General features: G+C 28.2%; 1 protein-coding gene across 1 annotated transcript in view; it reads right to left on the reverse strand.

The window, feature by feature from the left end:
- The window catches only part of LOC114128604 (unconventional myosin-XV), a 29,843-nt gene extending 18,131 nt beyond the window's left edge, over window positions 1-11,712 (reverse strand). Inside the window, 12 exon segments of the mRNA XM_050202549.1 lie at window positions 35-192; window positions 260-547; window positions 794-928; window positions 993-1,187; window positions 1,262-1,416; window positions 1,971-2,272; window positions 3,183-3,452; window positions 3,523-3,632; window positions 3,776-3,839; window positions 3,920-4,008; window positions 4,070-4,180; window positions 11,194-11,712. Of these exon segments, the coding sequence (XP_050058506.1) occupies window positions 35-192; window positions 260-547; window positions 794-928; window positions 993-1,187; window positions 1,262-1,416; window positions 1,971-2,272; window positions 3,183-3,452; window positions 3,523-3,632; window positions 3,776-3,839; window positions 3,920-4,008; window positions 4,070-4,180; window positions 11,194-11,652 (2,336 nt within the window). The 5' untranslated portion in view covers window positions 11,653-11,712.
- Between the last annotated feature and the right edge of the window lie 2,354 nt (window positions 11,713-14,066).

The raw sequence follows: 14,066 nt of genomic DNA on the forward strand, positions 1-14,066 counted from the left end.
CAATACTAAATTTAAATGTACGTTAAAAACATACCCAGATATAGACTCCAAGAGCTGTTGAAGTGAATCGTGAAACCTGGCAGCAACAGTTGGCGTTCTCGGCTTCATGGTAACGAACCTGCCGTTAGCCTTATTTAAAGTTTTTGAAGCTTCAAAATTATTCCGCAAAGAGCTAAACATTTTACTCAACATCTAAAAACAATCGTTTAGGTAAAAACATTATAGAAAAGCTTAAAATTAATCATTAATGAATACTAACCGGTAATGAACTAGATATTAATAGTTGAACGACATCAGGCCTTAAGGTGTCGCGATTTTTGTCTAGAAAACCATCTACGTTGTACCACACTGGTCCGGCATAATGCCGAACACCAAATTCCGGACCATTTAATCTAGGTCTAGAGTATAGTTCGTTCAATGCGTGGTTGTAATGACACTTTTCTAAAAACGATACATCGGTAGCACGTGGAAAATTAGACTCGTCGTCTAAAAGATGCAATATGCCAACAGGTTTTTTTGATAGCAACTGAATCACTGGCAAATTGTCCTGAAAAACGTTAATAGGTTAAATATTAGGTTTCGAAAATGTAATAACATTATATTTATTTATTTATTTATTAAGTATTAAACGGCAAGGCCCTGTTACATTAGACCAAAATATTACGATCAAACAAAGTAAGAATATAATATAATATTAATAATGATGATAATAAAAGTATATTAATAGTAGTAGCCATAGATATAAAAATATAAATATGTCTATAATAACTTAATATTATTGTATGGTGTTTACATTGTAAGCAATGTTTTGCCACTGAATTTTTTCTTTAGCATATTCTTGTTGTTCTAATTTAAATATGTGTTTGTTGAAGTACACTTGTAAATTTTCATTGGCGTAGTTAATACATAATTGTTCGAAACTATTTTCCTGAAATCAAAAATTATTTCAATTAGTAATTTTGATCAATAAATATATAAGTTTTTAACCTAACCTTGAAATCTTCAAAACCAAATATATCTAAAATCGATATAGCTGTTGTCTTTTTGGTTCCCTTGTACACAATGTGATTAATCCTTGCAACGAGCCATGTAAAAAGTGAACTGTATAGAGCTTTGGCAAATGCATCTCTAGCGTCTAAAGCTTGATCAATATTTAATGCTGTCAACACACGTTCATTACGTGCTTCCTGGGTAAAACAAAAAATAATAAAATTAAAAAAAAATTGTAAATAAAATTAACTTAAAAAAATTGCACACGAACAGTGGTTTTGGTTGTTAACGCTTCTTTAATACCATCTACATCCAATCGGAGTAAATGTCCTGTCCATCTAATTTCTGCATCAGAACCAATTTCAACGCCTTCTTGTCCATGTTTTAGCTGCTTACGATGAAAATAAACATTTCCCAAGTGTAAAACTATAAAACAAATTTGAATAAATATTAATTTTGTCCGTGATTAAAGTGCAAATATTGATGCGTGATATATGCATTATGCAATGAGTGTTACATCTGCGTGACTTGTTTTTTTCAGAATAAGAACCCTATATAATTGATTTATTATAATTTAACGAGTCTTATACATTTTAGATTCTAAGCAGAAATGCGAAGTTATTGAAGGTTTTACAATGATGTGTACTATTTTTATGTGTACATTTTATGAAATTTCCGTATTTGGGTCAACATAAATAACTCAATGTTTTATACCGTACTTTTATACAAAGAAAACCAAACTACGATACATATTAAATAAGAATTAAGTTTTTAAAAAGTATTTTCTTTGGAAAAAGAGATAGCTTAAATTCGGTACCTTACATTTATTTAAACTTAATAAAGCTTTATTAACTGTATCTTTATATATGTGCCTATTTTAAGAATATTTATAAATAAAAAATTAAGTGATAAAAACAATTAAATAAATCAAATCAAATTCTAAATGTATGAAAATAATATTATTTTGTAATATATTTTACCTGACGCCAATATTCGAAATATTGTGTCTTGTTCTTCCGAAGTGAATCCAAGAACTTGCATCGCAGACATAAGTGATTGAAAATCTTCTCCGTCATATTTTCCATCAATTTCACAGTTTCCGCCTTGATTTAAATAAAAATATTTGTCAGCCGATAACAAACCGTATTTGAGTTTTTCCTCGTCAGCGAGACCCGCCAATAGTTCATAAAACACATGATAATTTCGTTCTTCTGGGGCTTGTGTCACTATTCTTGATTTTTCTAGTAGATATTCTGTTACTTTAGCACCCAATATAACTCCTCTGAAATTTTAATAGTTTACATAAATTATATTTTTGTAAAATCGTTAAATAATTATAGTTATGCTTTATTTTTTTTAAATTCAAGGTCTTAAGATTTCCATTGATTGCTGACAGTCCTTATAGGAGTGACCTTTTTAAGAATACGATTGTGAATAGTTGTAAACACATTTTTAAGTGATAATATTAAATTTATAAACATTTACAAGTAGAATATAATAATATTATTACTATGATTATAAATTCATAAACATTTATATAGGTACTATATTTAATTAATAAAGTATCAAAATTCAGTGCATAATTCACGAAACTGTTTTAGAAATATTTATACGGAATTTATTAATATTGTTTAGTATTTTTGTTTATTACTATGAAAAGTTCAAAATAAATAATTTCATCAGAAAGTGGTGACGACTTAATTCTTATCAACACAAATGAATATATCGATTTAAACGTCAGCGGAAAGATGTGTTATATATATGTATATAATATACATACAATAGTTCGGTATGAACAAATAAAAACTGTATTGTAAGTATACTAACGACGTCTAACAGATTTTTGATTAGTATATCTGTAATAATACTCTATACAAACAAATCGAACAGCAGATATTAAGGAAAATTGTAAAAGAAAAGTTACTAGATATTTAACCAAGTAATTATACTCAATATTTAGGTAGTGGAAATAGTTGATTTTTAAATTAAATTTAAAAAAAAATACAAACAGACCTTTTTTCACCGTTATAGCAACTAAAAACGTAGTATTTTAGTTTGTCTACATTTCTACCAATATAGGTACAAAAAATATAATTTCTTTAGATAGGCCGCGTTCATCTGTATCGCGTATCCTCCGATGAATGCAATTCGTATTATAATAAATTAAAAGTGTATTTAAAACTATTACTTACTGTTTGAAATGGACTTCTAAAAACTTTCCAAACCGAGATGAATTGTCATTACGCACTGTTTTAGCATTACCAAAACTTTCTAGTAATGGTGATGCTTCTAAAATTTGTTCGGTAATGAGATTGGATGGCGATTTATTAACAGCTGCCAAATACTGCATTATAAGTTTAGTGGACTCCGTTTTACCAGAACCCGATTCGCCAGAAATGACAACAACTTGGTTTCCTCTAGGAAGCATTCCATAAGCTGCAGAACCTACTGCGAATAAATGACTAAAAAAAAAGCATAATTTAATATATTTCATTAATTTACTTCAAAAAACATTTTTTCATTTTTACTCACGGTGGTAATGTTCCTAATATTTGGCCTTCGTATTTTTTTACCATGTCTAACCCATACATATCGTACATTTTGTAAGGATTTACCGCTACTAATATGCTTCCAGTATAAGTCTAAAAACCAAAAATAAATTAATTTAATAAACTTAGGTGAAGTTTGAAAATTAATTCTATAAATTTCAATATGTATATTTTAAACAGTTTTTTGACTAACGTACATTACACATACGTACGCTATAATAAGTATAAGTACTTACATATATAAGTTCTTTGTCGTATCGAATTTTCAAATTCCATAATAACGAAGCCTCGTTCAAGTCCCTAAAAATATACGTACATAATACACATAAGAATTTAAGTCTATTTGTTTTGTTATTCTTAAAAGAAAAGGAACTGCTTACGTAAGTTGTATCATGTCTTCAATACCATTTTGACCAAGATCTTGTCGCCGGTTAACGCCGTTGGAACTTGTAAGCGAAAATATTTGTGTCTGTTGAGTTCAAAAATATTACAATAAGATCGAAATAGCAAATATTTAATTTGGGACTTACTTTCCCCGCAATAACAGCCTGCACAGTGAGCACTTGAGCAGGTTTGTGGTATTCCAAAACTTCTCCAGGTAAGACATGGCCCACCCCTGGGTCAAACCACACAAGTTCTCCCTAAAATCAAATAATAAAATATATTATGCTACAAATAATAATGTTTTTTCATCAGTTTATGACCATGATTATTTACATAGGTATAGATTTGTATTTTATTTCACAATATCATGTATTCAAATATTATAATATGTGCATTTACTCTAATGGGCTGTGCTCTCATTATTATCATACTAATAACAATATCACTTATTATATTATACATGCATTTATATTTATCATTACTTAATTATTTAAATATATTATTTGGAATTTAACATAATACACACGTACACAGACAACAAAATTGTATGTATGAGATACATTCATTAGGATAAAAAAGAAAATAATACGTCTTTAACTACAGAGATTTAAATTTCACTCAAATTTTTCAAAAATATTTTTTTATTTTTATTATTTTTTATTTCTGCACTTAATGTACTAATATTTTTACACAGACTATGTAAAATGATGATAACTATATTTTTTTTCAGTTAAGATAAAATAGAACAATAAATAACGCATACTGATTACACTGCAGTTTGATATCTATTTGAAATGAATCTATTATCCAGGCTATGCAGATAGATACAACTTTAGAATACACAATACCCATATCTTCCATAATATGTCCATAGCAATGAAATATTTTTCTTTATAATGTAAATCGATTACAAGTAATAATATGATTCTTAAAACGAATGCAATAAATATCATTACAAATTGAGCAATATAATGTAATAACAGATGGAACCAAGACCTATCTAATAATAATTCTAGATAAATAATGGTTGCATCAACGATTTCATTCCGGATACACGAGACTGCATTGGCCGGAAACAACGAATTCCACGGAAAAAAAAATAATAAGATATATTGTGGAAGTTATACAAACATGCTTAGAAATTATGGGATGTATAATTTTTTTACTGTTGTTGGACAACTGCGCAAAATGTCTCGGTAATAAAAATGTTTAAAAACAATGATAAGTAGCTTGAAAAATTCTAAAAAAAATGGCAATAAAGACTGTTAATTTATTTTTGTATTACTTATTATAAGAGATACATAATAAGTATTGCCATATCCCAGCATACAGAAAATACAGTCTATACTTTTTCAGAAATAGGTATAGGTACGGCTACGGCTTCTACTTTCTAAAACAGTTTTAGCAAAGCGGAAACTATAAAATACACACGTCAAAATACAATTTTTCATAAATGCATAGGTATATTACCTGAAACTATTAATTATCATTGAATTATTTTTCCTTTTGATACATTATCTTTACAACTTGTGCATCTATATAATTATTAATTATATTGTATAAAAGATTAAAAGATTACTTGAATATTAAATCAAACAAGACACCAAATAATGAACATATTAACATCAATATCATTATTATTAGGTATTAACAGGTATAGATTAATTGTTTAGTCGATAATAAAAATTTATAAAACAAAATATTTTAATAAAAGGATTTTAAATTGTTGGAGTGTGTTATTTCAGTTTCTATTAAATTAATTAAGATATCTATAAACCAGTTATTTTACATTTTAATAATAACTAATAATGTGATTCAATGAGTTAAAAAATCAAAAAAAAATCTGCATTTTGTTAATTTTTTAACGAGCCGTTAGGCTTTCTATAGAAAATAAACATGCTGTCTTGCTTAAATACACGATGGTCAGCGTATATATTCTTTTATTTGTATAAATTATCCACTATTTAGGTTTATAATGAGTTTAATCACTGAACGTAATCTTGGAATGTCTTGAAACAAATAACGACTTAATGTATATAATAACATGGTATGATTGACGATGGGTAGCAATGAAAGTTTATGAAATCTATGTAATAAAATATGCGAAGCGTTTAATTTATCTCAAGTACCTGACTAATTAATATTTTATTTTATTTTTAACATATAAAAATAAAGGATTTAACATTATAACATTAATATTATAAATACTATAATGATATTCATAATTTTAGACGTTTTTATGCTATATAGTTGGCATCAATATTGTACGAGTATAATAGTACATTCATAATATAGAATTATAAACAGTCAACAAAAACAATCGAAGAAAATTCTACAGCAAAATATATTTATTACTTAGTTCTTGATTTTATGGTAAGCATATAAATATATGTATACGATATACTAGTCAACAATTTTCTTTTTTTTAAATGATTACAATACACAGAATGTCTCACGAGAGTATGTTAATTTAAAGTGGCGGTGTATTGTTGATTCTATTAGCATGTTGTTTTTAAATTAGGAGACACTTTGCGTAAAAAACCACATCGAGGATTAAAATTGGTTTTTAAGTTAATGAATTAAGAAAAAGTTTTAAATATTTATATTTAAGTATATACCTAACGTTAAGTGCTCTACTGTTCCATACTATGTAAATATTGGTAAAAAAATGGATCCGAGTCCTCATTTTTCATTAATATATAAATTTAATTGAAAATGTTTTAATTTTAATTTATTATAACGTCTTAAAAATGAAATACACCTATAACTGGAAAAACAATTACTTAGATACTTTTTGGTTTGATGTATTCTTATTGAATTTTCCGGAGTACCAACTCTAAGTTGTCACCAAATATTATAATTCAAACATCATTGCAATTTATTGATACATTGAATGGCAATTATTTTTATCTTAATTGTGATTTATATATATTTTAAAGTATGAATTTTGTTAAGTATAATTTGTAATTCATGCATTGTGCAGTTCCAAATTTAATGAAAGTCGAAAGAATACATATATATTTTTTAATGTTATAAACTTTTACACATAAGTAAGTACATTATAATATATGTCAGTAGACTGTGTTTTGTTATAATGTGTGTTATTATTATTATTATTATTATTATTTGTAAACACTTTTTCATGCAGAATGTGAGTCCTGTCAAACAATTTGACGAAACTTCTAAAAAGATTGGAAAAAAATGTTGATGATTACATAGTTTCAAAGTTTCAAACAAAATTTATTTCAGTTATTTTCAAATATGTATATTCAATTATTATAACAAAAAATGTCAATGACCATTATACATACCAAACAAAAAATTGAATTTCACAATGATATTTTAATATTGTTTTCCGTTTTCAAAATAATTGGTCAACATTTAAAATTAATTTATTCAAAATGAATCATTATGTAACCTTAAAATGCATCCCAATTCATGTATAACGTTTTTATATGATTAAGTATAACTGTTGATTTTTCAAAAAACAACCCTTTTAGTACTTATATAGATATATAAATATGTTTAGGTTGAAATATGTATTTCTCCACAAAAAATAAGTTACTAAATGTTTTCATTAAACATACCAGTATTAAATTTAGTTTTCAAAAGTTATAATTCGTTTAAAATGAAACTAATTAAATAATTAATAATTTGTTTATTTGTTGAATATTTAGACATCCAACTGAGTACAATATTTAATTTATAAACTCATGAATTAAATTGTGTAAATATCTCGAAAAGGAATGACAAATTAACTTATTTATTCGAATTCTCGAGAGAAATTTAGATTTTATTGTTTATGTATAAGACTCATAAAAATTATTTTTATTATGACATTACATCAAAGAACATAAGTTTATTTATATTAAATTTAAAAAAAAATGATGCATTTATCTACTAAAAAATAAGAATTATTTAATATTCTAAAAATCAAAATGTTAATAACGTTATTTATTTGTTGTTTAGTATTTATAGTGGTACGCTACACCACTTAATATGTATTTGTGCATGTAAGTGTAAGTTTGTAAATGAATAAGTTGTTATGCAGTTAGTTTATTGTAGCGCTGCTCTGTTATAATATGTTATAATCTAAATTGTGCATTTGTGCTTTTTGTTGCCAAATAGGATCAATGATCATATATTTCATATATAAAGTGGACGCTTATAGAGAAAATGACTACACATTTGAAACACAACTATAAATATGGTAATAATTTATCTCATATGCATGGATTTTAAATGTCGTTTAATAATAAAATATTTATGGAAACGATAAAATGTTTAAATTCTATGAAAATAAAACGTCTGTTAAAGTGATAGAATAAAATTGAAAAAATAAGAATAATAAACTGTTCTATGTACAGTTAAACAGCATAACCCACGAAAATAAAATGAATATTAAGCTTGTATTTTTCGTTATATAGTGAATAAATAATATTATATGAACCAAAATTATTGGAAAAGATATAACTTACAACACTAAGTAAGTGCTTCAAAAATATATTAGTGTTGCTCAAATGGATGAATAATATAAATATTATTTTACTATCCATATTATTATACATGTAAGACGAAATTGATAATAATAAAAAAATATATTTATGTATAAATCCCGAAAGAAAAATGTGACGATCGCGAACTTTTGAACGATGGAATAAATAATACTAGGTATCGATTAGAGTAATATAAATACTGTATGAATGATGAATACTGTACGTTGTATAAGTGAATTTAGTATAATATGCAGACTACAACCTCAATAATGTAAAAACAATTGGATCAAGCCGTCTTTTGAAAATATAAAAATAATAGCAGTAAAAAACACAATATCATATCTTAAAATAGGTATGAATAAAATGAATAGTAGTATAATAAATGTATTATATATACAGGGTGATTTTTTTATCGTTGAACACTTTGCATACAAAGTGTATACAAAGTGTTCAACGATAAAAAAATCACCTAGTATATATATATGAGTGCGTGCGTGTGCGTGTGCGTGTGTGTGTGTGTGTATACCTGTACAGTGTACAGTGTACACCCTTCATAGTCGGAAGTTATAGTTAAATTTTTCTCGGAAACAATGCCATTCGTATCTTTCTATAAAACATAGTAAGTATATTAAATATAACTATAAGTATAGTTCGGAGTCTACTCTGGGTTTTTTTTCAGTTAAGATTAACAAAAACCTATTAAAAAATAAAATATAAAAATAAGTAAACGAACAGTACAAAATAATAGCGGTTTAACTATCATTTTCCAAAGGGAATTGCAAAAATGATAGACCGTCCCAGTTTCTTTTTTTTTTCGAGTTTCCCAGGGGACAAACCCGACGACGATCATAGACCTACGCGTCACACGCACCATTATAATATTATTATCGCATTGATCGTAAATCGCGAACGGATAGGGGGAAACAAATATCGACGACCTGAGTATATAGCGATACTATATAATGGTTCGATGCTAGTGGTACAGCGAACGATGAACCCAGCATAAAAAAGGTACACCCACTTTTGGTTTTCTCTTTTCATAAATGATTTTTAAGCACACACCTGTATGTAAGACATACAGTCTTTTTTTTAACTATTATGTTTTAATATTAATATTATACTTAATATAATACACATAGACAAAACACATGAATGTATACGCATTATAAGTATGTGTAATTTTATTTTTAATCTATGTATTACAGGGGTACGCAGTGAAAAATATTTAAAGCACTAAATAAATACGTAATATTATTAATTAAATAGTTAAAATTATTAAATTATAATTGAAAAATCAATCATTAATACTGCATATTAATGTAATAAATACACAACATGCAAACAAGACTGCACGAGTATTTATATTTTATTATTATTAATAGGTACAAACATATTCCGGGTTTAGACTTAGTATTATAATCGAGTTCAATAAAAAATAATTAATTGAATGCATCGATTAACAAATTGCTAATATGAAATCATATTAATTTCAAACAGTGTAAACAATGACATTTATAATAATCAATATATAATTTTTATGTTGTATTGAATTTTAAAACATTTATTACTTACTTCAAAATATAAACAAGCGGAGTGACGGTATAACGATTATAATTATGTGTATGATAAATGATTATATAATAAAGTTAACTGTTTTAGTGAAAAAAAAATGTTCTATGAAGGGTTAATTACCTTGATTTTGTTTATTTATTGATTTAAAATACACGCCCAAAGACTTTTAGTACAGGAAATTAAAAATACTTATAGGTACTAATTTGAGAATTAAAATACACGGATAGCAGAAATATACAAGTGAATCTGTTAGAACACTAATTTTATAGGTTAGTATATAATTTTATATTTAATAAAAAATATTTAAAAATATAAAATACTAATTTGTATCACTCTTTGAGAAGAATGAACATATCAAAGTGACCGTATAGCTTTTGTTATTTTGATTGAACGTGCGTTGAAAGTGAGAATGAACGTGAACAAATAATTCTAAGATCTTTTATCAAGTAGACTTTAGGTAGATGATAATCATCGGAGTAAAACTCAATATTGATCGGAGATTTATTTCAATGAAATAAAATAGAAATAAATTAATGTTAACTTTTATACTATTAAGTTAAGAGGACGTGATAACCGCATGTGTTGTCTTTGTCTTATACACGCGTAGCATAGTTAAAAATTGTTTTGCGCGGGACAACTTTACTCTCTCAATATTTATATCAAAATTACTAAAATTTTAAATCGCATTAAGAAGAACTTTACTTGTGATGTAGCGTTTTAATTTTTTTGATAGTGGTAACCTATAATTTTTAATAATTAAATGAAAAAAACCTAAAGTTCTCAAACCGATAACTTTTTCATTTAATTATTAAAAATTAATGGTTACTATTATCAAAAAAATTAAAACGTTACATCACAGGTAAAGTTCTCAATGCGATTAAAAAATTTGGTAATTTTGATATAAATATCGAGGGAGTAAAGTTGTCCTACGCAAAACACTTTTTAACTATTCTTTGCGTGTCTAAGAACAAAGACAACACATGCGGGTATCGCGTTCTCTTAACTATATATTATATACTCACACCAACAATTAACTTATAGTATATAAATTGCTACTTTACGGACTACATTTATTATTTTTCTATTTCATTAATTGTATTGTTCTTCATAATGTTAGGCCCCACGAGTCTGATAAGGACGGCATTGGATAAGTGTTCGACCATATTACAACGTAATAAAATATATAACATGTATGTACTAACCTCGCGGTACGGAACGATTTCGGTCCCACCGCGGTCAGTGCAGTTGGCGGTCGCGTAATCGTTGTCAGCTCGTCTGATTACGCACGGTGGCGACTGCAGTGGCGTCGCGTCTTTACTGCAGTAATCGCGACCACCACTGCCGTCGTCGACAAGAATAACCGCGTTATCGGTGGCGGTACCGGTGGTCCGCACACGGTCGTCAACACCGCAGCAACCGCAACCACGAACACGGTCCATCGATCTCCGGGGTGGACGAGGACGGGTCGCCGGCTCCGGCATAATATCGCGGCCGCCGGAGGTCAACCGGTACTTGACCCGACGGTTGTCGGCCGTCAACCAATCGAACTGTCGGACGAATTTTTGCAAAAAGCTCTTGGCCGCCGCGCACGGTTCAGGAGGATCACTTTCCGCCCAGAAATGGTCCGACAGCTCCCACTGGCTGATCGCGTTCCTTTTCATCGAATCTCGCGAACCTCACCCCCACCACGGCCAGACATCGGAAATCGTCTGTTGACGCTTATCATTATTTACGCTACTATAGACTTCATTACATCGATCTCTCAATCTAGACCATACGCAAATATTACGTGTATGATATAATTGTAACGAACTAGGAGACCGGAACTGTTCCGAGACGGTGTTATTATGATGCACGTATTATAGTATATTATATATAGTGCCGTTTAGAATGGGAGGAAAAGCCAATCAAGTCACCGTTCGTGCGAGGGTTATGAGGCGTTGTGTGAATATACTATATATATATAATAATACTTAGATTTTATACTGTTATTAAAATATATTATACAGATACTTCACTCGCGGAACCCATTCGATGTCGAAAAAAACGTTTTAAAACCGAATCAAACGTCCGTGACACGACACGGTAGCGCCGTTATATTATACGCGTTTCCTTCCAGATTGCTGCTCCTCTATTATATGTATAATGCATTTTAGGCATAGCAGTTGTCTGCACGGAGTGGTTTCGCTTTCACTTCACAGTCGGCTAATATAGCGAAATGCAAAAAACTCTACCCCGAAAAGTTTCTTCTTCCCGATACACACGATTATTGTTCCGCAGCAAAGCAGGGTTTCATACGAACGACAATCGTCGAAATTGTTGTGAAAAGCATACTCAGACCAAACTTGCGCAGTATTTATCTATGAATGTATAATAAATAACATAATTTCGTATAATATTAATTTATTACGAGGATGATTATGGTATTATTGATTAACGTTTCAGAAAAAAATTTACGCAATTTTAATCAAACTTAAAATAATATAATTATTATAAAATCAATAAGAAGATGTATAATATTATAGCTTGCGGAAAAAAATATTGGAATTATTTTATAAAACCACTGTAAGTAGGTCAAAATGTGATTTCATAATGAAATCAATTTTATAAAAATAATGCTCGGTTAAAATGTCATGTACTAAATAATGATTAAAAGAGATCAGAAAATATATTTTATATCTACATACATATAGATATTATTATTGCATCGAAAGTCGTAACCATTACAGGAATTCAAATTTAAGTGTTCATTATAAAATATATGTTTATCGAGTAGGTATATTTAATTTTCGAGTAGTTATCACTGAATTATTTTATTCACCTTTAAAATTTACTAAAATTACAAATTCGAAATATTCATGAAATAAGTCTAATTTATTCATCAATAACGAATTTTTTTTCACGAATATGTGTTCAAATTCAAATTATATTTTATTTGAACAAATAATATCAGTATTTATACAATGCGAACTACAGTATTATTTAAAAATATAGTGAGAATATCATTTGAGATTATCTAATAAAATGGAAAGATATATTCCGCAATAATGGCCTTTTTAAATTAATATTCTACAACATAAAAATAATCAATAAAAGGGTGCACATCATAAGGATCTTGGTGAAAATAAGTGATAAGCATGAAAAAACGTACCAAAAATAACATACGGATAATATATTTTGCTGTACATAATACTCTCAAATTACCCAAAACAAGGATGATCTTACACGTCGGAGGTCGAATTATATTATTATCTTTTAATTTACAAACTTATTCTCAGGGGTGGTATAGCGTTTGAATTTCTCAAATCTAATATCCAGGTTACCTTGGTTATCGATATTGTGTGTATCTTATATCAATTATCCGGGTTTCTGGAGACTCGTTTATAATACATTTTGTAGGTAGGTATATATTTTAATAATGCGTATAGCATGTAGTTAATTCCAATGCAATTTTGATAATATAATAGAACCAAGAAAATTATTTTATAATGTCACAAAATCGATACATAAAATATATCATACGACTATCAATCTATAATATTCTAACGACGCGTACATGGACCCTGCAGCGTATTCGAACGACCGTTAAAGAAATAATAATATTATAATATTACAATAATAGCGCACGTGTATATAATATTAAAATATTATATAGGTACAATAGGTAAATATTATAACAAGACGGTATGAACATTAACGAGATGAATCGAATGGTATATAATATTATTAATTATTTTTGTGTATCGCGTGGCACAATAATATTATAATAATTAAATTATGTCACAAACGAGACCAGGCTGGGCACGTGACCGCTGTATACCACAGAGAAATCGAGAAATGCGAAATGCGACCAAAAAACCAACGTTTTACCTGGTTACGACTGACGTTCTGGCGTGGCCAAGATAATAATATTATACCTTCTTGTACGTGATATAGTCCGTTAATAAAACAATACGTTTTGTTACGATTTAATTTCGAGCATCAGCGACCAACGCGTGTAATCAAGTTTGGAACGTCTATCGCCGGACGTTATAATAACGTGTATAAGACAATAAGATACATATAGATCATTATG

The sequence above is a fragment of the Aphis gossypii genome, chromosome 3 (genome assembly GCF_020184175.1).
Source record: "Aphis gossypii isolate Hap1 chromosome 3, ASM2018417v2, whole genome shotgun sequence".
Classification (NCBI taxonomy): Eukaryota; Metazoa; Arthropoda; class Insecta; order Hemiptera; family Aphididae; genus Aphis; species Aphis gossypii.